At 40.0% G+C, this 26192-nt stretch overlaps 1 protein-coding gene across 4 annotated transcripts; it reads right to left on the reverse strand.

Annotated features, from left to right (window-relative positions):
* Window positions 1–450: 450 nt before the first annotated feature.
* On the reverse strand, window positions 451–26192 carry LOC114681974 (cytochrome P450 2J3). Of its 4 annotated transcripts, XM_028855724.2 has the most exons (10): window positions 26042–26192; window positions 25673–25905; window positions 22614–22776; window positions 21311–21460; window positions 20729–20889; window positions 14733–14909; window positions 12591–12729; window positions 8929–9116; window positions 7049–7187; window positions 451–1782 (listed from the first exon to the last, which is right to left on the reverse strand). In XM_028855724.2, exons 2-10 carry the CDS (start codon window positions 25880–25882, stop codon window positions 1604–1606), a joined length of 1506 nt encoding a protein of 501 aa, XP_028711557.1. In that variant the 5' UTR covers window positions 25883–25905; window positions 26042–26192; the 3' UTR covers window positions 451–1603. The 4 variants fall into 4 exon arrangements, with proteins under 4 accessions (XP_028711557.1, XP_028711558.1, XP_037058620.1 ...); XM_028855725.2 differs by lacking the exon at window positions 26042–26192 and having other exon boundaries at window positions 22614–25251; window positions 25673–25759; XM_037202725.1 differs by lacking the exons at window positions 22614–22776; window positions 25673–25905 and having other exon boundaries at window positions 26042–26184.

Below are 26192 nucleotides of genomic sequence, written 5' to 3' on the forward strand. Positions count from 1 at the left end.
GTAACAAGCTTAGCTGTACTTATTTTAAGTGATGGACGTTGTTCTATTTAGAAGATTTTGTGCAATATCAGCTTAATAAAAGAGGGTTAAATTCAAATGGCATGTATGAGTGATGCAATGAATTAATATTGCCTGTGTATATACTGTTAAACCACTAGGCCTTGTAAGTTTTCAGGTAAACCTTATAGAAAATGTAAGACAGCCTTTATGACCTATATAGTATGTAATATGTAGAGTTTCTTTTTATTAAAATCTCTATTAAATTCATATTTGCATCACCTGACAGAATTTAGCTGAGGGACCCTTGTTGAAACTATGATGCTGGAGTGATGACTGAGAGATTTTAGACAGATGGTCCTTTGTATCCTTTCATGCACGAGCATCCTGTTAGTTGGTTTCAGAAGACATCTTTATACATCTTTATACCATAAGATAAACAATAGTAGCCTCTATTGGAAATAGTTTAGCTTTAAGCTGTTTATTTATTTATTTATTCTTCTCTTCTACATGACATCCCGATTGCATTACACCATCTCATGCATTACATCATAGCCACCTTGGTTCTGTCCTTGGGAACCTCAGGCTATCACAGACACGTGCTTCCTTGATATCATGGTTTGTTGTTATGTTGTTCCAGAATCCCTGGAGTCTAACTTCTTGAGGACCAAAAGGTTTGGGGGTGACGGTCACTTTATCGCAATTTTTTTTCTTGTTTTAATTGTAAGTAGGTAAAAATTTGCTGTCAGTGTTATTAGACCTACTTTATAACTGCCTTCACTGATCAGACCCAGAAAGGATTCTACCATTTATGATGCCCTGCAGAAAAACGTTCTGTTGGGGGCCCAGTGAATTCTGGCTAACAGGAGCTACTTCAGCGTAAAGGGCAGCTGCAAATGACATTCACACCCAACACAGCAAAGTCCTATGTGAGAATGCCTAGGGGTAAATGTCTAATGGAGGACTCTAGGCAAGAAGTTATTAACAGAAAATGGTTCCTGCTTCCAGGATTTGCTTTTCTATGGTCATATCTTATCATGTCTTGAGTCCTAGGTCAAGGTCCAACTGCTATATGTAAATCATAGAAACTGCTTCCACAGCACTAGCTTAGCCTGTCTGTTGGGAGTTATCCTGCCCTGCTGACTTTCAAGAGGCTCACTCAGAGGCAGATCAATGTAACACAGCTGCAGACCTAGCCGATGGGAGAGCCTTGATGGACACCCTCCCTCCTATACCCTATATTTGAAATAGGCCCACAGGCTCGAAGCAAATGCATGTCAATGAAAGGAGAAAAGGAGGGGGCAAAGTAAAGGCATAACTTTTATGATAGTTTTTGCAATTTCCATATCAATTTAATCCACCATTTCTCACGATCCCTGCAAGCATTTTCTTTACTGGAAGAATCATTTTTCTCTGAAAGTCTTAGGTGAAAATCTGTCATTGAGCCCATAAATGGCTTTCCACTTAGGAACCTATAATTGGATTCAATCTCTTTAGTCTCATTATACCCATTTCCCCAGTCCCCTTCATTCCATCCCCTCAAATGTGAGCAGGCAGCAGTGTCTTCCAAGCAGATGCTATTTCTTCACATTTTCCTTCTTCAGCATCACAGCCTAGGAATCGCACGGATGCGGTGACTGACGGGTGACACGGTGACAGACATCCTGAATTGCAGGCTCAGTTTCTCATTGACTGGGGGCTTGAAGGTAAATTTTTGGATAAGAGAAGTGATAAAAATGAACAGCTCAGACCTGGCCAATTGTTCTCCAAGACAAGCTCGCTTTCCTGTAAGACAAAAACAAAGTAATTTATTCAGCTGCCACTGGTATGTCCAGGGACTGGTGTCATGAACTACCTTTTGCAAAGTTTGAGTGGACTCTGGGTTGGAGTCCAATTGCTCATTTATGTCTAAGCATCTGCCTTGTCTCCCCAAAACACAGAAGGTGAAAGTCCAGGATCACAAATCAAAGGCTCTCAGGGATCAGGCAGTGCTGGGAGACCATGGCATAGGACAACAGGAGTAGAACCGTGAGCTGAGAGGGACTGTGAGACCATCATACGTGCTTTCCAAAATTACTAAACAAACATAAGTGATAGAACAGATAATGGTGTAACAACAACATCAACAAAAAAATCATGAAATGCTTTTCATCCTTTAAAAGAAAAGAGAAAAATGTAAGCAGGTATCTGAGCAGTGTTTTGATTGCACAGGTCAGCTTCCACCTAAGCCCACTGTCCCCCTGCACCTTGAGTGACCTCTGCAACAGATGGCCTCCATAACTCTCTATCTGGTGCTACTCATATGCCTCCCTAGGCTATTGTTGCTCCCTTTCCTGAAGGAGGATCTGGTACTACCTCACTGCCCTGAAGTGCACCATATAGTCACTATCATCATTTCTCTTGTGTGCATTGGGAGTACCTTCCTTTTCTTTTCTATTTTTTTTTTGCTTCCATGATTTTTTTTATTGAAAATAGAACTTTTTCATACATTATATTCTGATTATGGTTTTGACTCCCTCAGCTTCTCCTAGCTCCTCTCCACTTCCCCACCCACCAAATCTGCACCTCTTCTTTCTTTCTCTCATTAGAACAGAAATAGTTATCTAAAACTAGTAATAACAAAAAATAAGATAAAATAAAAACAAGCCAGAATAGGACAAAACTAACACTTAAGTACTATGTATTTGGAAAATATATATAAGGAAATATAAATAAGAGAATTGAAACTATTTATAATTCCATAGTCCAGACAGAACCATGGCACAATGATATGCATACCAGTGTCGTCCTGGGGATTCTGTTGAATCTGGTTACAAAACCATTATCTTACTCAACTTGTTTTAATCATAAGTAGGTAAAAATTTTCTGTCAGTGTTATTAGACCTACTATATAATCATTAACCACCCTCACTCTTTAAGTTGCTTTAGCTACTTTGTCTTATTCAGGAAACTAATTAGCATTCCCAAACTGATCATCAGTTCGTGGTTCTGCTGTGCCCTCAACCTTCCACAGATGGCTGAAGAAACAAAAGCAGATACTACAGGCAAAAACTGTTTAGTAACTGTGTGTTACAACAGTGCTGGTGTCATAGTTTGTGCTTGTGTGTTCCCCTCAATCCTCAATGTGTTTAACTCATCATCTCTGCTGGTGATATTTTATTTGTGCTGAAATGTGGTGATATTTTATTTGTGTTTTAATAAAGCTTGCCTGGAAATCAGGGGAAAGGCTAGCCATTTGAAGTAAACAAGAAGTCAGGCAGCACACACCCTTAATCCGATCACTTTTCAGGCAGGTCTCTGTGTGTTCAAGGTCATACTAGGAAACAGAGCCAAGCATGGTGACACACGCCTTTAATCCCAGTATCAACCAAGGAGACTTGGAGGTCTGTACAGACAGACAGACAAGGAAGTGAGGTAGTTGGGCTAAGATAGCCAATGAGAGGGCTATCTCATGCAATCTACCTATTCATTCACAGTTGGAAGTAAAATGTATTGGTGTCTTCTTTCTTCCTATAAACAACAAGGGACCGTCACTAGGGAGGTAAGTCACAATCTAGTTGCAAGAGAGAACTAGTCTAGAAGTACATAGCTCAGCCTTAAGCCCAATTGTGCTAATACATATTCTTAGAATTTTGGGTTTGTTTATAGGAAGAAAGAAGACACTAATACATTTTACTTCCAACTGTGAATGAATAGGTAGATTGCATGAGATAGCCCTCTCATTGGCTATCTTAGCCCAACTATCTCACTTCCTTGTCTGTCTGTCTGTACAGACCTCCAAGTCTCCTTGGTTGATACTGGGATTAAAGGTGTGTGTCACCATGCTTGGCTCTGTTTCCCATTATGACCTTGAACACACAGAGACCCTGCCTGAAAAGTGATCGGGATTAAGGGTGTGTGCTGCCTGACTTCTTGTTTACTTCAAATGGCTAGCCTTTCCCCCTGATTTCCAGGCAAGCAGAAGAACAAGGCATATATGCATGGGTAGACAGGAAGTCAGGTGCACTTGGAAGCTGCAGAGTTGGTGAGGTAAGGTTGGCTGGTGGCTTTCCCTATTTCCTTGATCTCTCTATATTTGGCTCCATGTTTTTTATTTAATAAGACCATTTAGAAATTTGTCTACAAGATTCTTCTAGAATTCTTCCATCAAGACAAAACTTGATCTGTAAAGTCAGAAACCCTTACTCCTGACTCAACCCTTGCTCAATCAAGGACAGTCACTGTGTGATTGTGACTAATCCACCCATTTTCATAGGGATAAATCTTTCTCACTTAACAAACTTATGAGCAGTTTTATTTCTTACACAGGTTCCGTGTTTGGGTTGGGGCAATCATCACAATTAGCCAGCAGGATTTACATGCTTTTAAAAGGGGAAAACAAGAAACACTCAGTTTGAAAGCTTTGGTCTAAATCAAAGAACAGGTACAAGATGAGGGGTCAGAACAAACCTTGCCTCCTTTCAAAGCTCTTTATGTTGGGTACCGGGTGACAGTGATAGTGGTAGACAGCTGACTACAATTGCCTGGTTCAGACTGTGCTCAGGCCACCTTCACATCACACATACATACACAATAACAAACAAACAAGCAAGCAAACACCATGAATTGCTTCAGCACTAAAGTGAGAGAAATGACCCAGGCTTCTGTCAAAGTTCTTCCCAAGCCTAGCTCTGTTAGCCAGTAATTTGGTTTATTAAGAAACAAAGGACTCTTGGTAGCATAAAGCTGCCAGGGCTTTGGTCTATAAATAGGCAGGGCTCTGTTCAAGAATGAATGTGCCATCTGCCCTGGTAATACACAGATAATAACTCTACTTATTTTTGTCAACAGACAAGAAGCCAATGTCTGAATTTCCTTCATGTAGGGAGGCTGTACATAAAAAGTCTATACAGAGAGGAGAGGGGAAAGTAGCTGTGTAGGAGCAAAGTAGAAAATCCTGACAGCTCTTGGCACAATGCTAATCCAATAGACATTTTAGGTTTCTACATTCTGCTCAGTGTAACTGGTTTTCATTGTGTCACCAATTGTGAGAGCATCCTCTGGAAATTGAATATGGTTGCCCTTCATTAGAAAGAGATGATGAAAGTGATTCCGTTCTCATTGCTCTCTTCCATGGGTTCCATATTATGCGTACTGGTACTTCAGTGCTGTTTCCATCAAAGATAGGAATCATTTTCCTCCTCTTGAGATGGGGTTGGCCTTGTGGCTTGAATAGGTCACCAGAATGCAGTGGAAGTCATGGTGTGACAATTTCCAGACTGGTGCTCACCAGGACTGTGTGTTTCTGTCCTCCATTTTGGGATATTATCACTACCTTATAAACAGACAGCTGGTTTGCCCAAGGGAAATAGAGGTGAGGTCATAGTAGACCTTCATTCAACCAGCTCACCTCTTACACATACAAGCTCACTTATCTCACCTGTGTACTTTGAGTAATACCTGTAACTAATAGTTTGGGGCCATTTGTTATGCAGCAAGACACTAACTGATACATATGAACTTAGTGAATTTTATAGTAGAAGGGACTGTCACTAAGGAGGTAAGTCACAATCTAGTTGCAAGAGAGAACTAGTCTAGAAGTACATAGCTCAGCCTTAAGCCCAATTGTGCTAATACATATTCTTAGAATTTTGGGTTTATTTACAGGAAGAAAGAAGACACGAATACATTTTACTTCCAATTGTGAATGAATAGGTAGATTGCATGAGATAATGTGTTTGCCAATGAAGTCTGCAACTAAAAGAGTGTAAAATAATTCCCAATAACAAGGCACCAGTGAATCACTTTGTGTTGATCTTTTTATCCCAAAGCTAATGAAGATGGGAAAATATTTTCATATCAGGGAAGAAGTGAAGCACCTATAGAAAAGAGACATTTAACCAATGAAGAAAACAAACTATCTCATCTTCTCTTGACCCAGAGGTCTCTTCTCCCTTTCAGTCATGAGTGTCTGATAATCCCTCTCATCATGGTTGCAGCAAATACCAGGTAATGTATGGAGGGACATAGTTCCAGCATTTCAGAATTTCATGCTAGAATCAAGAAACAAGGAAAGTTTTTTTTTTGTTTTGTTTTTTAATGGAAATAGCAAGCCAGAAACTGTGTTGTGATACAAAAGTTGAAATCATTTAATTGGGAAGCCTGAGGCACTTCTATACCTATACTACCTGTTCTATGAGTGAGTTATGGCAGGTGAGGTCTTTCATGTTGCTACCATATATATCCACTTACTGGATTATAGTTAGGAAATTAACACTATAACAACAGAAGATCTCACTAGGAATTGTGCATACAGCAGAATATAACCCAGTTAAGAAGTTGCTGTTTAGAATTATTGACTTGTGTGTGCATTTTGATAAAGAAGGAACATATAAACTTACAGAGACTGTGAGAGCATGCATAGGGCCTGCACAGTTTCAAGCCAGACCAGGTCGCAACACACCCTAAACAAAAAGCTATCTGCAACTGGCAGCCTCTTGCAAAGGAAAAATTAATTTGTTCAATGGAGTCTCATTGGTTATATTAACCACACTTAAGGGTAGGTTCCTTGCCAAGCAGTAACTGGCTAATACAAAATGAGCTTAATGGTATTTTTGTAGACATTTTGTCTCATTTTGCTTTGTTTAGGCATTTTTATTTTTATCTTTCCGGTCTTTGACTTGTATAGGTCATTAGCTTATATATTATGGTTTCTAATTTTTATGGGTTTTGGTGTATGTGTATATTGTGTTCTTTTTTTTTCAATTCTGTTTGTGTCTGTGAGAGAGAAAGAGTTTTCCCATTTGTTTTCTAAAGAGAGAGAGAAATAAAGAAAGAAAGGGTGTAAAGTGGGTAAGAAGGTAGGGAGGATATGGGAGTAGTGGGGAGGGAGAAGACACTGTGATCGTAATATATTGTATGAAGAAATTAATAAACAAAAATAAACATAAAAAAGATGGGGTTACAATGGGCAGGTTCATCTAGAGACATTACCAACTAGAGCATAGAGTTACAGGGTGGAGAGGAAGGAAAGGCTAGGGAGGAGCTCTATGTCTTGCTCATCCCAACTCACCCATTGAGAATGGCAGAAAACTCTCTCTCTTCTTAAACTGTCCATTCTCCAAAAAGTGCTCTGGGTTGAACTCATCTGGAGTGGCCCACTCTTTGGGGTCTCTGTGCAGTGCAGTTAGGTTGGTCAGGATCATGATTCCCTACAAAAGGCAGCAGAAAGTAAAGTCTTAATAAAAAAAAAAATCCCGCATAGACAGGTGATGATTCTCAAGCTCCCATGCCTGGCCTGAGCTACTTGACATTCTGAACTTTCCCACTCTCCTCAACTCATTCTCTGTCAGCTGAGATATTCCAGTCATTTGCAAAGGTAAGTAGACCATGCTTTCTTAAAGAACATACCAACTTTACTAAAAGTGATTAGTATAGATCTGAGAAGATGACCTCAAAGTATCCATGGGGAGATAATGAGCCCATGGTTTATCACAGTTAGGACCATGGCAGCAGTATGATAGGATGTCTCCTTCATCTACTCTTCTCCATTATTTTCTGTATATTATCAAAGAGATAATAGCCTATCTCACTACAGTCAAAGACCCAGGGATGTATCAGAAAGTATTCCTGTCAAGGCAGATACATGGCACAATACCCAGAATCACCAAAGTAAGCCTTCCACTCCTTTTGCTCAATCATCAGCAAAGCTGGTCCACTCTTCAAATATCTCAAGTCCATTGCCTCCATTCCAGGTCCCATTGCAACTTTAGTGCAGGCTGCCATCTTTGCTTTCTAGACTCTGTCCCACAGTTTGAAAGCCCAGCGGGCTTTGCATATGACTTAGTTACATTGCCCACGCACTCATTCAAACTTGGAAAGCAGGTTTCTCATACCCTTAAGTTCACCCTGTGTACCATCAGAGTCACTGTTCATTGATGCCCTCTGACTGGACTCCCACCATAGTTGTCTTCCTTTCTGATCTCAACCAGGCGATGCTGTTATGCTGCTTGTTTTAGATGGAGTATTCCTTTGCATTTTGACACAAAGCTAATTCTTAACTCTCCTTCAATCCTCAGCTCTAATACCTCTTCCTCCAGAAGCACTCACCGATTCCTTCAGCTGCTACTCCTCATCCCATCTTGTCAGCATCACAGAGAACCAGAATGTTTTCCTGTCAATAGTCCTTGGGGTTTATAAGCAGGAACTCCCATGACTCAAGTAATCCTACTCCAGACCCAAACTTTGTGGGTGTTTAATGAACATTCTCTTGATTAATACAGAATAATGTCTATTCCTAGTATAAGGTTCTACATGATCTCATTACATTTCCATATAGAGTCTATGAACTTGGCTGAATATATTTTGTAGAAGCTGAAGCTGTGATTGGCTGGGTAATGTGCTTGTACAGTAGGAATAAGCAAAGTCAGCATTGGAAACAGGCCTATCTGCTATCAAGGCCATGCTTCCCACATCTGTTGAACACAGAACTTTAGATTTCTCAGCATCCAGGGAATTGATGTTATAGTCTGTAGAAAGAGTTAGTATGGTTGTCTGAAGATGAATGAATGGACAGAAAAAATGCAAACAGCATTGGGAAAACTCAGGCCTCAACTTCAAGCCATGAGCTGTTCAGTGATAAAGAGAACAGAGAACACAATGATTGCTCTCTGTCTCTTCAGCAAAGGTCCTCTGCCAACATTAGACCCAGCAATATGCTGAGGTGTCCCCCTAGCAAACAAAGCCAGGTTTGGCCTAAGCACACCTGATCTGAGAATCTTCCCTTCTCAACTCTTCATAATAGATTTAATACACATAGAGGGTTTTGGCAGAAGTATACTCTTCCCATTGAAATGATTTCTTGGGTCAGGAATATATGTCACTTTTAAAGTTTAGAATCCCAAGATGATGTCAAAGATGGACTGGAAGATCTGAGGCTGAGAAAGTGGTTACCTTTGGCAGGTCAAATCCAGCCAACTTGGTGTTAACTGCCCCTTCCCTGGGAACATTAAAAGGGATGATGTTGCCTATTCTCTGCACCTCGTGGATGACAGCATTGGTATAAGGCATGGACTCTCGGTCAGCCAGGCTTGGCTGTCTTCCTTGACCAATCACTTTGTCAATCTCAGCCTGCACTTTTTCTGAAAGAAAACAAGAGATTCTATTAATTTTAAAACTTTAGTGCTTTCTTCTAAAAAAATAGAAGTTGTAGTCTGAGACCTCACCTGCTTTTATTTCACCTTAGCATTCTAGTTATAAATAAGTAAAAATTTTCTCAACCCTTTAAATACCTGTTTTAGAAAACTGTCAATTCAATAACTTTCTTTGACCTTACAACATAATCATAAATTTCCATGTATTCTGAGCTGAATATCTCAGATCACCACAGGTAAGCTCATATCAGTATCTAGTGAGACTTCTACAAATAAGCACCATTCACTGAATGGGTTACAAATCACACAAATGTATTCCCCATAGTTCTAGAGCCTGGAACTTCTGAGATCAAGGCACTAGCAGTTTTCTTGCCTGGTAGACAACAACTTTCTGTCTCTTAAATGCCAAACCTTGGCTGTGTCCTCATGCCATAAGGAGAAATGAATCTCTTTGGTAGGCACTAATTCTTTTCACAAGGTCCAATCATCTTCTGTACAATCACACTGATAGAGTTGAATGTGAGGTTGGCAAATAGGACACAAAGGCTCACACTGAAGAACATCTGCAAACTATTTCTTAAGGAGATATATCAGCATGAGCTATAGTCATCAGTGTGTTGTGGGATAACATTGATGGTGAAGATGCTTACATTCTTTGAACTTCAGTTCTCCCATTTGGTTAGTGAGGATAAGTCTGCCTTATCCTAAGGATATTTTGAGATTTACACGAACTGTTATAATGATAATTGATTCTGCAAGCTGTCTGCCAATATGGGTCCTCTTTTTCAAGAGTAATATAAGTTGAACTAATTTTATCTGATTGGCTAGCTGCACATTTCACTTAAAATGAATTTGGAACTCCAAGCCCTTTACTACTACTCTCTCTATAAAAATTAATTTCACATAAAATTTATATAATATAAATTTTATCACTATTACCATGGTGACTTTTGAGGCAGGGTTCTCCCTGTGTGGCCAGGATCACCTTAAAATTTCAACACAACTGTCTCAGATCTGTCAAGTATTGAGATTGAGGGTGTGGGCTAGCAATCATAGCTCCTTTTTCCATTTTTGCATAAATAATTCAATAACCTTTTATATGTTCGTACTGTTGTACATGTTACTGTTGGAAATTCACTGTACAAAAAAGTCAATGTCCATGTTACAAATACTGATTTCCCCCTCTCTGCATTCTCCCTTCTGTGTGGACAATTCGGCTATTATTTCGTTAGATATTACAGGATTTATAATTTTGTGATCATCTTCTTTAATTTAGCACAGTGTCCTGAATTTGTGCACCATCAGAATTCCTTTCCTGGAGCTGGAAAACGGCTCAGTGGTTAAGATCACTTGTTGCTCCTGCAGATCTCAGCTTGGTTCCTAGCACACACGTGGTGGCTCACAACCTTTTATAACTCCAGTTCCAGGGGATCTGAAGCTTTCTTCTGACCTTTGTAGATATCAGACAAGCACGTAGTACATCTACATACAGGTAAAGCACACACATACAGGCAAGAAACTCATACACATAAAATTAAATAAATCTTTAAAAAAATTAAAACAAATTTCTTACCTCTGACTAAATTTTCTTTAGATCTCAGGTATATTCCACACTTTGTTTATTCATGTCCTATGGATACTCTGGTTTTTACCATCCCTTGACTACTGTGTATGTTGTGAAATGAACATGGTTGTAATTGTATTATTTAAATCTCCTGACATTTTGGGGTCCCATTTTCAGGAGTCAAATGTGTATCCTAAGTGAGATGATTCTAAAAAAAATTTTTTTTAAATGTAGTCTTGGGACAGCAAGATGGCTGACAGAAGTGCGTGCTGAGCTGAGATAAAACTGTAGGCTCGATACGGTGAGGGAGACAACTGAGTCCTGAATGTTGTCCTATGACCTCCACACTTGTACCATGGCACTCTCCTGCACCTCCTAAAATGTAACAAAACATTTAAATATAATCTTCATGAAGAAATGCATTTTAAATGGTGACTCAAGAAGCATACATGTAAAGATAGATACATTATTAAATAAATATTTCACATTAATAAAGAAAGAAAGTTTACCCAAGGAGAGAGAGCTCAGTTGATAAAAATCTTGCTTGCAAGCATGAGGACCTAAGTTTGGTCCCTAGACTCCATGTAAAAAAGTCAGGCATGATGGCAAAGGCTTGTAGTTGCCGTGTGCTGGAGATGCAGAGACAAGGCGACCCCTGGAGCTCAGTGGCTACTTTTAGAATTCCAGGCCAATGGGAGAACTTATCTCAGAAAAGAAAAAGTGAACTGTGCTTGAGGAAGGAAGGCTGAAGTTTCTCTGTGGCCTAAATATGCGTGTACATATATACACATACATATATTCACACACGGTCACTCATACAAAGATAAAATAAAGGTTATGGACAAATCTGACTTCACCACATTGGTAGAACTCTCTCCAGTTTTCATCCTAGAGCAAAAAAAAATGTACTAAATTGACTTTATAATCCATGAATAAACTGTTAGCCATACTTTGAAAAAAAAAAAAAAAGGTTGCAGGATATGGAAAATGGTCCCAACCACTACCTACTAAACTCTTCTAGGATGTGCAGGAAGAGAAATTATGAGACAGACAATTCTTTGTTATGGCCAACAGGCAGTGGGGAGAAATGAAAACAATGTACAAAGCTCAGTCATTGACATAGGAGCATTGTTCATCTTTGGAGGAAAAAAAAATGACAGCAATTCCCTAGTCAGTAAATTCTTAGAGAAATTTTAAACACTTTAGAGATGTGATACCTTAGAAGATTCTTCTAGATGTAGAAGAAATTGGAACAGTACTTTCTTGGTAGAGGGAAGAATTGATGTCATGACTTAGAGACAAGAATAAAGACAGTGAGAGGCAGGCGGATCTCTGGGAGTTCGAGGCCAGCGTGGTCTACAGAGTGAGATCCAGGACAAGCACCAAAACTATACAGAGAAACCCTGTCTCGAAAAACCAAAAAAAAAGAATAAAGACAATGACAAGATGACACGTAACACAGGAAAGCTACCATGCAGGATAGGTAGGAGTTGAGGATGGGCAGAGAGGTGCATATCATGTGACTTCAGAAACCAGACTAAGTCATTTGCACAGTATTCAGGGAAATAGGAATGTATTGCTAAAAAGGAAGGAGGACACCTATGGATGCTCCTAGAGTAATGCTACTCTTTCCTGGGATTGACTACAATGTCCCTTGACTTCTCTGTTTTGTTCTAGACTTTATGCTTTTTGAGTACTTAGATGCTATACGATTGGTACTCTTGTGCCCATCATAATCCTGGTAAAACATACAGAGGATGTGCCCCATCACAAATGCACATCACCTCACAGTCATTCTATCTCTTTCCATCCCACCATACCATCTTCTGGTCCCATCTGAGCCACAGATTCCATAAACACCATTTCACTTTGTCCAGGTATATTCACTACATGCTCACCTTGGACTTCTGGGTAAAGGGCCATACAGAGCAGAGCCCAGCGCAGTGTCGTGGACGTTGTCTCTGTTCCAGCAAAGAAGAGGTCCAGAGTGCTGCAGATGAGGTTTTCTTCATTGAAACTTGTAGTTTTGTCTGGGTACTAGAAAAGACAGTGCATGCTTGTTTATTCAGAGGGTCTGAGTCAAGACCCTAGGGTATGTATTTGGAAAGGTTCATATATAGTAATAATCCTTTTGACCTCATCAGGAAGCATTTTCTTGTCCTAAGTACTGCATGCTGACCAAAACCTTATGGTACTTGGGTGGATGAAAATCTCAACTATTTTCTTCTGATTTTATTTTTGGAAACTTTTTGTTCAGTGATAAGAAATGGGATAAAAATCATCTTTAGCTTCTAGTATCAGCCAAATCACTAAGTCACTACTTGGCCCAGGGCACTCACTTAACGTTTCTTTTCTTCAGTTTTATAAAATGAGAATAAGAAATACATCTTAACATGTCATTATTGATCATATGAGATACCACAGGCACACAGTTAATATTCAACAAATGCTTTTGTTGATACCAGAAAGAATCAAATGATTCTCAATGGTCTCAGATTTTCTGATCTCACCGTTCATCTTTCCTAGTCAAGACTTTCTGATTCCATCAATTAGTTTTTTATGACGCATCATTTTTACCAGTTTTCTCTGGAAGAATAAATTTATTATGATTTATTTTAATACTGATGGCCTAACACCTATAGATGACAAATAATTATTCACTGCTTCCTCTGAAGGAAAAAAAAAACAGCGTTGCTTTTATCAATATTATTTAAGGAAAACAAAATAAGAGAAAATGAAAAATTACAATTCTTCCCCTACTCAGAGGAGGAACCCATAATCCAATATATCCAAGTATGGCATCAATCCAGTGATGTGTACCAGTAAACCCAGTGACATCAAGGCTGTATATTTTGTGATATGGTTTGGATCTGAAATGAAATTTCAGAATTACTACAGGCTCACTTTCTCAATTCTTGGTTTCTAGTTGTCTGAAGTATCTTTGGAGATTCTATAATATTGGGGGAAGGGGAAGGACCTAGCTCGAGGAAGTGACTACTAGAGCAGCATTCTTAAGGTTATATTAGGGCCCTGCATCTTGCCTTGGTTTCTGATTCCTCATGCACCATTATGTGAACAACTTCACCATGGGTTTTTGCCACCATGGTCTTAGCTACTCTGTCATTCCTTCTCTGTGGTGAGGATAGACCCAACTCTCTAAAACTGTGAGTGAAAATGAATCTCTCTCGTGGGTTTTTTTTTTTTTTTTTTGTCAGATACCATAACAGTGATACAAAAGTAACAAACAGATCCAACTGGCTGCTGTCTAGCCCCTTGTACATTATTGGATGGCTTTTATGACACGTCAGAAGGCCTCATCTAAATGTTAAACTCTTGCATTCAGCTGCACATTGCTTATATATTGCAGTGATGGATGAGATGGAGTCAGTAACTGGCCCGAGACCAACTTATAACAAAACTGGACTCTGAAGTTTAATTGCTACTTTCATTTATGGTACTGCTCATTCACATATGGGTAAAAGCTAAGAGAGAAAAACAAAAAGATAGACTATGAACTCTATTTCTAATGACCCTAACGATCCTGAATTAATGCTATTCTATACCTAATAAGTACTATACCCTTTTCATTTAATTTTCCTGTAGGGTATTAAGTAATGATCCACAGAGATGTCCATCTATTCATCCCTGTGCATATTGCTTGATACTTCATAATAAACCTTGTATATGTGATTCATTTCCAAAAGGAAGGTTATACAGTTATTCTTACAGGAGGGAGATCAAAGTTCAGAATCAAAGAGATGAGATATAAAGATGGAAATAGTGATCAGGGAGAAATAGAAGTTACAGTCTTGGCATTGAAGATGAAGGAAGGAGACATGGAGAAAGGTATTTGTGCCCAGCAGAATCTGGAAGAGGTAAAGTAACGAGTTCTCACAATTTCCACATGAAGCTTGCCTGGCAAACAGGCATACTGGGAGCATGCAGTGCTAGGCGGGAACACATCTGTGCTGTGTCAAACCAATAAGCTCAAGCAAACATGCTGCAGGATCAACTGGAAACACAGCAGGTATCTTCCCCACCTTTGTCATTTCCTTGAGGAAAGCATCAATGAAGTCTCTCGGTTCATCAGGGTCCCAGTCTTTCCGGTGATTGTCAACTATATCAGAAACAAACAATTTCAGTTTTTCCCAGTTTCTGAAAACTGTTTGGTGTGATCCAGGAAGATAATGAAGTATCCTTGGAAAGATATTGTAGAGCTGATTGGAAAAAAAAAAAACCAAGATAGTCATGGAGACACCCTGGTGCCACATTTCAAAACAGTCTTGTCTTTCCCTTTCTTGTCTTTCTTACAGTGGGATAGTGAAGCCATCTTGACCCTGTTTCACTCTTACTCCATACCCCTACCCTCCACAGGCATTTCAAGTTTGTAAGGACTTCAACACTCTAAACTGAATTGAAGAAGAAGCTCTAATTACAAGAGGGATGACTAAAAGAGAATGTATCAACCAATTAATTGTATATGATCTTATTAAACTAGGAACAAACTAAAACACATGAGGATAGCAAGGTAGAAAACAACCCAGAACTGGTGTGCTAAAGATCTTGCATTACTTTAGGGAGGATAAAAACAGTTGTCCTACACCACAAGACAACCTACAGACTCAACTAACCTGGCCTCACAGGGGCTCACAGGGGCTCACAGGGGCTCACAGAGACTGAACCGACAACCAGAGAGCTTGCATGGGACTGACCTAAGCCCTCTGCACATGATAGAGTTGTGTAGCTTGGTCTTCTAGTGGGACTCCTAACAGTGGGGACAGGGGCTGTCTCTGACTCTGTTAACTGCTTTGGGGACCCTTCCCTCCTACTAGGTTGCCTCATCCAGCCTTAATAGGAGAGGAGGTGCCTAGTCTTACTACAACTTAATATGCCATGGGTGGCTGATATCCATGGGAGGTCTGGCCTTTTCTGAAGAGAAAGGAGAAGTGGATGTGGGGAAACGGGGGTAGCTGAGGTTGCAAGGAGGGGCTGGAGGAAAGGAGGGAGGGGAAGGAGACTGTGATCCGGTTGGAAAAAAAATAAATAAATTAGTTCAATAAAAAATATTTGTCTTAGATGCTGGCTGTTCTAAGTATCAACTTTATCTGGATTTCTTAATTTTATGTATGTTTTGCCTGAATGTATGCATATACATCATTTGCATGTCTGGTGCCTGCAGAAGCCAGAAGATGGTATTGGATATCCTAAAAGTAGAGTTATAGACGGTTGTGAGCCACCATCTAGATGCTGGAAACTGAACTCCATTCCTATGCAAGAGCAACTAATATTCATAACTGCTGGGCAATCTCTCCAGCCCCGACAACTATCTGATTTTAATGTAAAGACTAAAGTAATAGAAAAGAGTATAAGTCTTCTCAATTAATACTTGATGAGGTTAAATGAGTACATTTAATAATAACTTAAAACAGGAGAGAACTCAGATAATTATAAGCTACCAAATAATCACAAATTAGTACTCATAATTTAATAATTTAAGAATATCTATTTTATTTCTAATTATGGGTATGAGCTCCTGAGTCCACTTGCCTCACGAGGCCAGAGGCATTGGGTCCTCTGGAGTCATAGGCATTGTGGCCACCCAACCTGAGTGCTTGGAACCAAATTTGGATTTCTGCAAAAACAGTCTGTGTTTCTAACTGCCAATCCATCTCTCCAGTCCCCTCATATCTTAACACTCCTAATAAAAGGGAATAAGTGTTCTAATAAAAAGACAATGATTAGCAAGTTTGGTACAACATTTATAGGTAATTGATGTTGGTTTAGCAGTGGCTCTCAACCTTCCTAACGGTGAAACCCTTTATCACAGTTTCTCATCATGTGGTGACCCCATCATAGGGTCACGACCCACAAGTTGAGGACCACTGGTTTACAGGGAATCCTCTAAAATGGAGGTGTATGGAGAGGTGAAAAATGAAACACAGAGAGTGATTTTGCAGATGAAGACTGCGGGAAAGCAGAGCAGCTCATGTGATGAAATAGTCTTGAAGGAGGAAAAGAGTAACAGACATAAAGAACACTCCAAACTAGGAACAGAGAACATTGAAATTTATGTGTATCCAAGTATACTGTGAGAAAATACAAAATCAGAGTTCCAGGTAATATGGTGTACTACAACTAGCTTCTGAGAGCCAGTGACAAAGACAGACAAGAAAAGCAGACTCTATCCCGGGGAGAATAGAGGAAAAGCTTCTGGAACCCATGAAGGGAGGGAAAGGTTCCAGGAAAAGATGAAGAGCAAGCAGGACACACCTGGATCAGGGAGTTTCCCTTTAAGCAGAGGAGCTCAGAAGTCTCTTCTAAAGGGTCAGCCATTAGAAAATCGGCAGCCTTACTCACAGAACACAGAACAGCTCACAGTCCCCACAGGCACAGCTTTTGGTTATACTGATTCTTTTTGTCAATGGGTCCGTGGACACATGACCAGTTTGTCACGTTATTTGATTTGAAGGGGAGCAGCTGAGTGCCAATTTGAGAGACAATCAATTATTAAACCTGAGATGCACAAAGGGCTGAGATCATGAAACATTCACGAGTCTGAGAATCCCAAGGTGGTCTCTCACTATAACCTCTGGGTGAGAGATGGTCCAGAAAGATAGTTGTGGACAAGAGGACCTAACACAAACAGGCTAAAGTATGGCAGACAGTAAGAGGCTGGATCAGGCTGGGAAGTGCATAGATGGATTCCCCCACCCTCAGTGGGCTAGAACAGAGCTCATCAGCTGGCAATAACCCTGGAGTTTGACAGCTGTGAGTCTCAACACATGCTCCAGTTTTCTTTCACTGTTGTTGAGGAAAAGAACTCCAGAGTTTTAGGAATACACAGCATACCCATGGTGCATTCTTTCATCGGGTAGTTTGGAGCCCTGAAAGTACAAAGGCAGCTCCCCAGTGTGTACTGATCTTAGTGCTATGGTTGCTTCCCCAACTCCCAATAGACCTGGGAGACATCCATAGCTAAAAGAGACACACGGGCTAGGATCTGAGGAATCATGGAAGGGTGAAAGGTTATGCCCACTCCACGGAATGCAAGCTCAGTGTGTCCAGCAGAGGCTCCTAACATGTCAATAAGAAAAATGGCAGCTATGCTATGGAGAAAATTCTGGTAGATATCAGACTCAGCAATAGCACAAAACAAAAGACCAACAAAAGCCTATGAGTTCACTTGCCATTTTCCAAGTATTTTTTAAATTACAGTCTTTAATTTTTGAAGACCTGCAAAGCTGATTCAACATTTTTTCTTTTTCCATGTGAGTCATTATTTTTCTACACATTCAGCAGAATTTTTTTGCTGTATTTTTACTTAAAAAATTTAAAATAAAATAATTTTACATTTATTTATGTACTTATTTATTTATTTTGTGTGTGTGTACACCTCTGCTCGTGTGTCATGGTACACGTGTGGAGGTCAGAGGACAACCTGAGGAACATGGCTCTGCTCTTCCACCCTGTGAATCCCCAGGATCAAACACACATTGTCAGACTTTGCAGCAAGAACCCTCATGTGCTGAGCCATTTTCCTCAACACTCCTGTTACTCTCTTTCCTGCATTCATCTAGTTATGTTCATGCCTCTCGTTTTTAGCAATAGACTTTCTTTTCTTTAGTTTATTTATTTATTTGCATTCTATTCTCTCCTTTATATTCATATCTTGAATTTGTCTTATTGGCTTTTAAAAAACAATACACATTAAACTTTTTATTCCTCTTCTTACATTGACTCTTGAACTTTTTTTAAACTAATGTTAAATCTATTTTTGTCCCTCCCCTATTTTAATTTTTTCTTGTGTATAATATTCTTTTCCTCCCTGGTTCTCCCTTAAATTATTTTACCTTATTTTTGTGTTCCCCTTCCCTGTCACCTTTAGGTATCTCATTCATTTATTACTTTAACATTACATTAAATAATTTTGAAAATTTGTAGCACATTTAGTAGTGTTGACATTGTTTCAGTTCTATAGCTACTCATGATATATTAAGGAGCTACAGTTGAATTTATGTGTTTTTATATTTTTCAAGATATGAAGTTGTTGCTGCTACAACAGTTTGTTTTCTTCTCACAGAGAGGTATTATGAATTAAAAAGTTCCAGAAATCATACCCAAACCAACAGATGCAAAAACTGCAACATAGAAATACAAGAAACTGGCTGAAGAGATGGCTCAGAGGTTAAGAACTCAGAGGTTAAGACATGATTTCTAGGAAACATTGGTGTACCTGTGCTTCCAAAGGACCGGAGTTTGACTCCCAGTACCTACATAGCAGCTGCCGCATGCATGTGGTGCCCTTACATACAAGGAGGCAAAATAATCATACCCATAAACTAAAGTTAATAGACAAATGGGAAAAAAAAAAGAAATACAAGAAACATGGAAAATCAAGGCAACAAGACTCCTGCATTTACAGGTCAGGAAATTAAAAGGGAGATCTGGAGAGGCAAGGAAAAGGAGAGTGGAAGAGAACTTAAGGGGAGGTGAAAATAGAATCCACGTAAAGGATACCATTAGTACAAATGATAGGAAAGCAGAGCTAAGAATAATTGGGGAGAATGGGAACTAGCTGGATTGGGGAAAGGAAGCAATTAAAAAAATTACAGTGGTACATGTATAAAGATATTGTGATGATACCCTTTGCTATCTAAATTAATCTAAAAGAAAACCACTTTTAAAACTATAAAGTTTATAGACCTGCAATGGACAGAGATAAGCCTATGGTTGTAGAAGGGAAGTTTAGCACATTAGATGCTCTAACCAGCACAGTTATAACAGAGATGCCTGTCAGTTGCTCTGTAACTCCAGGTCAGAGGCAGTAGTGGGACAATTATATAAGTGAAGTGTGACTGGTTGTGTGCTGACACTTTTTGGACCTGATTCATACATGCACAATAGATCTTAATTATGTTTCCTACTGTTACATGATCTTGCAGTTTGCAAAATTAAAGTGCCCTTTTTAACTGAAGCAATTAAAACATTTTAATAATGACATGTAATTGATGCCAGGAAAATGGTACAACAAGAACACATCATTTAAATAAGTACAGATGTATACACGACCTCACACATGTCTATACCAAGGTAGCCACATGACTTCTAGGAAACATAGGTGAATAATCTCAGGAATAAATTTTCCTTTAAAACTGTCTTCCTAGCCAGGCAGTGGTGGCACATGCCTTTAACTCCAGCACTCAGGAGGCAGAGCCAGGCAGATCTCTGTGAGTACGAGGCCAGCCTGGTCTACAGAGTGAGATATGGACAGGCACCAAAACTACACAGAGAAACCCTGTCTCTTAAAAACAAAACACAAAGAAACAAGCAAAAAAACTGTCTTTCACATCTAGGAATATGGCTAAGACACCAGTAAGCTGTGGAAAATATTTGGAAGACTCTATGGATTGAAGGAACAAAAATTTGGACATAGGCTGCCCAAGCTGGGGGTGAAGTTTGAACACCAAACTGTATGTCTGCTTATGAATCACAAGATTCACAGTACCAAGTGTTGATTGCAACGTAAAAATAGGACTCAATTTTGAACTTTGAGTTATGTTTTATGTGCAGATGCAAATTCTAGATAAATGAGCTGAATGGGTTCACATGAACACTTGTACCAGAATATCCACTGCAACGTTATTGACATCACAAGTTTGGAAACAACTCAAAAATCCAAACATGGAGAAAGAATTACTAACAGATAGTCACACCCTAGTCTCAGCTTAACAAAGAGCAGCACAGACAGAAGAACATCAAATAAGCTGAGCTGGTGAGTCACCGCCACCAGCATGGGCATCCAGCAAATGTTGGTACTTCATTTAAGTGTTAGAAATGTGGTTATTCTCATGCAAGAGTTTTGCGTATTATCAACAACACTAAAATCAATAGATAGACTTGAATACATCTGTGTTAAACTCAACTCTAAGATACTATATTTTAACTTCAAAAGTCCTAAAATACAAAAATGAGGAGCCTGTTCTAATTAGTCCCATTTTAATACCCTTCCCAAGATATGAGAAGGTCGAGTGCTTACCTGGCACATCATTGATGACTCCAAACATATGGCCTCATCCAGTAGCCTCAACATTTCCTGGAACTGACTGTCCTGGTACTCAAATCTCTCCCCAAAGGTGACAGAGCAAATTATATTGGAAACTGCATTATTGATATTGAAGTGAGGGTCAAAAGGCTGTCCTGGAGGTGGGGAAAGAGCTGAGTTGTTTAAAGATATTTCTATTTCTATTGTCTATAAACAAATAACTACAAATGATAAAAAACAAAACAAAACAATCATCCAGCTGCCCCTCCCCCTATATAAATATTGGAGAATGCAAAGTAATGGCATCTGGCCACAGCACACACATGGGCTGACATGATCTAAGGTTTCTGTCAATGGCTGTAAAGTCAGATTGATGCTCAGGATTTAATTTTTTTAAAAAAAATGTTTAATAACCCATTTTGTTCATTAGGTTACAGCCCTCTAGGGCAGAGTCATAGATATAAGTTCACTGCTCAGACTTCAGTACCTAGGCTTGAGCAAGCCCAGGACAGACATTTAGTAAGAATATGTTGTACAAGGCCAAAACCCACAGCACCTGCCCTGTGAAATGCCCACCTCTCTCCTCTCTTATGGCCTCCACAAGGTGTCGGGATTCCTCCTGGATGCGCTGTTCTAAGCTCTTCTTTCCCAATCCAAAGTTCCTCAGTGTCATCAGGGCGAATCTTCTTTGTTCCTTCCATATCTGGCCACTGGAGAAGATCAACCCTGGAAAGAAGAGATTCAGCATTATAGTATTGTGATTCTGATCTAAAATTACCTGACAAATGGTATGTATGGTACGTGTACCATGGAAAGGAGACAGGCCAGTAAGGCACTTGGCAGCTGTCTAGAATGACAATCCCAAAGCAAGGGAATTAAGATGTACTGGTTACTTAAAACATCAAACAACTTAGTAAACCTTATGTTTTACATTATTTAGCACTTTCAGAAATTCCATACGCTTATTAACAATTATCCCCGGGCCCATTGCACCTGATGCAAAAACTGAAACACTGGGATAAAGTTTACTTTACAAAGAAATGTAGTTGGTAGAGAGCAGCTGTGTATTTAAGTTTCAGTCTTTCCAGTTCCAAAGTTCATCAATCACACAAATCGCACAAATTCATGTTAAGCATATAACAGGAATGCACTCATGGATAAGATAAAACATGCTCTTTTAACGAGGTAAGAAAGTTTTATAGAAGAGGTTCTAGACAAGATACACAGTAAAGAATGAATAAATGACTCAAGAAGGTAGAAAGAATGAGTATGGCACACAGAGAGCCTAGAAGTATGGGGGAAGAATATTCTAGTGTACTCAGCACCCATCAATATCAAGGCATATACAATGAATGCTTCTGTCAATTAGGACACTTTCAGAGAAATCCTCAAGTCCTTTTCATATAAGTCTTTGCCTCCTAATTGTTACTTTTGAAATGATAATAATAAGTATTCAAACCAGACTGTTATAGTATTGTCCAGAAGGCTAAAGACAACTGGGTGATGTCATTTAATAATGGAGTACAAGGAGTCATAATCAAGAAAAGCAGTATCAAGGGGATGCTGACTCACATCTATTTTCCTAGGGCAGAGGGTTGGAATGGGAAAATAGAAGTGAGAGCATAGTATCTCTGCCTGGACATTCCATCAGAGCATCAAGGTTTAGTGTACAGGACATGTGGTTTCTCCCACGTCTAGAAGAAAGACTTGGTAAGTCCTCCACTGGGTGCTTCCATTCAGGGATGTGGTATCCTGCTTCCTTGAAAGATGGCAATTCATGATGGGGTTGGTTTATGGGAGTGTTGGCAAGTTATAGACAGGCACCTTTAACATACCATAAGAATTACAATGCACAGCATATATTGCTCAAGGAACTTACCATTATTTTTAAAGAGATGTTTTCGGAGACAAGTGACAGGACGATTCAGAAAATTTGGCTCCAATTGAGTAAAGACTTCTTTGATTAAGGGCATGCCAGTTACAACCACTGAGGGTATATTAGCAAACTCCCAGCTTAAAATATTCCCATATTTCTTCACAAACTGAAAAATATTTCAGTAGTTACAGTTGAGTGAGCCCATGTTTGTGTGTCCAGAGATGACAGGCATGTGTATAGCCAATGGAACTCATGTTGAGATGTCTACAAAAACTGTTAGTGCAGGCAATGATCTTCCTCTGTGTAAATGTTTGGAAATTTTTTCTCTTCTTACATATTAAGTTCAATTTCAATACACACTAAGAATAGAAATTTCCCTTTACAAAATTCCTAGGGAATTCAGCAAATATGAATTAGGTATGCAACTGCCCTATTTCCCTAGAGGAAGGCATGAGGGTATGTGTAGCAACAAATAAGCAAAGTCCTGAAAGCATCCTGAATTTTAATGAAGTCAGAGAATAGAAGAAAAAGGCCAAGGAAGGTCTGTCCATGTTTGGTGTAGTTTTAAAAATATCCATATTTACCCAGAGACTAATTACTTCAACATCTGCTATATACAGAAGTTTCCTGCATGACGAATGCAACTAACACTGAGTGAAGTCTGTGTATTTGTGGGGGGGGGGGAGGCATATTGGTGCGATGAGAATGTTTCTGATTTTTTTCTTCTCCTGTCTACTTTAAGAATTTCTTCAAAAAATTTTACTCATGTGTTCAGTCAATATTAATTGAATGAGCATCAGTGTGTCCCTAGACTAGGTTATGAAATCTTAAGTGTTTTAAAGAAATCAACATTTCTAAACTGAAGTATCCTGGAGGCCAGTGGAGGCAGTGTACTATGTTCCTAACCTGCCAAAGGCTCCAAATGTGTCTTTAAAGTCTACTATAGCAAGCATGAATGATTAATAAATTAAAATATCTATTTAGCCAGAGGAGAGTGTGCCCTCCCCATACCCTGTTAGATATGGACAGTGCAATGAAGGGTGGAAACTGGGAGTGGAGATTTCCCAAGATCTCTGGAGTGATGTAAGCATGCAGGTTCTGTGGTTAACTGTGCTCTTGGGGAAGTTGCTCCATCTTTTGAAACTTAGAATCTTAGTATGAAAGGTAAAAAAATATCCCTCCCTCCATTGGGTTCTATAAAGAAGAATGATAGTAGAAATGTGAAAGTCACTTCATTTTTTTTCTTTCTAGGCACTCAGCCACCCTCTGCATCTCTGAGAAATTAGTCAGCTGTTTATATGCAAAGCATGTGAGACACCAAAATCATGATGATGAGGATGAAGGTGCAAGGTGAGTCCCTGGTCATAGTAGTGCTCACTGAGTAAAGGAATGAGATTGCTCATGCTTTATTTCATCAACTGTGAATCTCCTCACCATAATGAGCATTTCATATCTTCCCAATAAGGCAGCAAACAAATTGTATGAGAAGCAGTGGAGCCAAGAAGACAAAGCTGTTGCTTGGTGGAGGGAATCTCTGGACATTACATAATGTTTGAGGAAGACAAAATGACTTTGAGATATCCAAATGACCTTGGAGTTTAGCTAGAGTTACAGAATGGGAAGCAGGCCTGAGTGTGAGGAGTGGAGCATCTGGGTGAAGAGGGAAACAGAGAGAAGGGAAGGGAATGTCCATGATGGTGTAGAATGTGCAAGCTTGTGCAAACAGAGTTGAGTGAGAGTGTGTAAGCAGTATCAAAGTTTCTGCCTGCTGTGTGATCAAGAGTTAGCCCTTTGTCCTTCTGAGTCACATCCAGCTTCAACAGAGGGATCCAACAGAAGGGCTGCGTTCTCCTTTGCCACATTCCATGGCCTCCTCTGAAGGAATGGAGAAAGAAAGTGATTGAGGTCAGAAAAGAAACTGAACTTAAAAGATCAGAAAAAAGGCAGCAATGGAGGGTGAGTAAGAGGCAAAGACAACAGACTCCTTTGCCTTTGAGTTCTAGCAGCACTGGACACTGAAGTGTCTGGTGTGGGTCTCAGTGTGTGGGGACAACACCTGAGCAGTGTGTCCCAGAAGGGAGAAGGCTCCTTCCTGTTTGTAGCTGCTTCACTTCACATGGAAATGGTGTTAGCAAAGTCTCAGGAGCTGCATGGGAGTGTTGAACAACACAGAGCAGTGGCTGGAAGACAATAAAATAGGTGTAAAGAGAGAGAAGATGGATGAAAAGGTATCTACTCGGAAAGTGTCCAAGGAACACACGGGGAAGGGGAAATGGAAAAAAGAGGTGGGAAAAAAAGTAGAAAAATTATGGGCTTAAACCCTTAAATAGCGATAAATAATCCGGCATGGACAATCTTCACATGTAATGGAAAGTGACAGGGATAATCAAACATGGCCAGAGTATCTGACTATCTAAGCAAAGAAAATGACTGTGGATAAAGAGGCACATTACATGGTAAGATGGCCATTCACCAGAAAGAGCTGCCAGTCTTACATGTGTCCTATGTACCCATAATAGTCTTTCCAATACAAGGGGAGAGCTTCCAGACTGAATGGAAAAACAGACAGACAGACTCCCAGTGGAGCTGGAGATTTCAGTGCATCTTTCTCTGGAGTTGATAAAATCAGTAGGTGAGCAGTCTGCAAGGATGTAGAAGGACCAAATTAGGCTCAATAGAAAAAATTAAGAGAACTGATATTTATACAGGTCAAAAGGAGATCATATATTAAAAAAAAAACAACTGGACTGGTACTCTAAACAACAACTGTGGCGCCCCATTTCTTAAACTAGCATGGCATATTTATGAAGGTAAATTATTATGCCATCCAATCCACCTTGACATACTTAAAAAAAACTAAAATAAAACACAGTATGTTCTCTGGCTATAAAATCACACTGGAAATCTTACATCGGCAGATAATAAAATCTCCAGCTCTTTGGAATCTGAATATCTTATCTCTGGGTTAAAGGCTGCCAGCTTCAGTCTACAACCACGCCCTCCAGTTCCAGGTGTCAGGATCCGGTCCCAGGACACAGCCAGGCACCTTCCCCCCTTCCTACCTTCTGTACGGCTATGTGGAGTTGCTTTAGGTCCAAATAGAGCAAGCAGCCCACAAAGGGCAGGCGCATTGGCCCCGGCGGGTAGTTCTTGGGGCGCCGGTTTTTGAAGTAGTCAGCCAGGAACAGAAAGGCGACAGCAGCCAGCAGCAGAGTCCGGAGATGGAGCGCAGCCCAGATGGCGGCCACCAGGGAGCCCGCGGCGGCGAGCATGGCCAGGGTTGGAGCTGGCTCTCCAGAGAAATGAGGGTCTAATCTGGGACAGATCTCCAGGGTCACCGCCTGTGGTTACCAGAATAGGCCAGCCCCTTGGCTATGCCCTCCCAGTCCCCCAAAGGACCCCGCCCATCTCTCCCCCTGCCGGCTCCTCACCCAGCTGTGCTCACTGCTGTGTCTCTGGCCTAGTGGCAACCTCCTCTGAAACCTGCTTCTCAGCTCCCTAAGCCAAGCCTGAGCCGAGGTTTGTGCCCAGTGCCCTTGCACTTTTCTGAGTTTTCTCAGGGATCCAAACTCGCTGGCTCCA

Source organism: Peromyscus leucopus, chromosome 2, assembly GCF_004664715.2.
Source record: "Peromyscus leucopus breed LL Stock chromosome 2, UCI_PerLeu_2.1, whole genome shotgun sequence".
NCBI lineage: Eukaryota > Metazoa > Chordata > Mammalia > Rodentia > Cricetidae > Peromyscus > Peromyscus leucopus.

Coding starts and splice junctions, on each gene's coding strand:
- LOC114681974 (XM_028855724.2), bottom strand. CDS start 25,882: ATGCTCGCCGCCGCGGGCTCCCTGGTGGCCGCCATCTGGGCTGCGCTC. Junction 9,117..12,590: donor CCTTTACCCAGAAGTCCAAG/GTGAGCATGTAG, acceptor GTTTTCTTTCAG/AAAAAGTGCAGGCTGAGATT. Junction 7,188..8,928: donor CTGGATTTGACCTGCCAAAG/GTAACCACTTTC, acceptor TGCCTTTTGTAG/GGAATCATGATCCTGACCAA.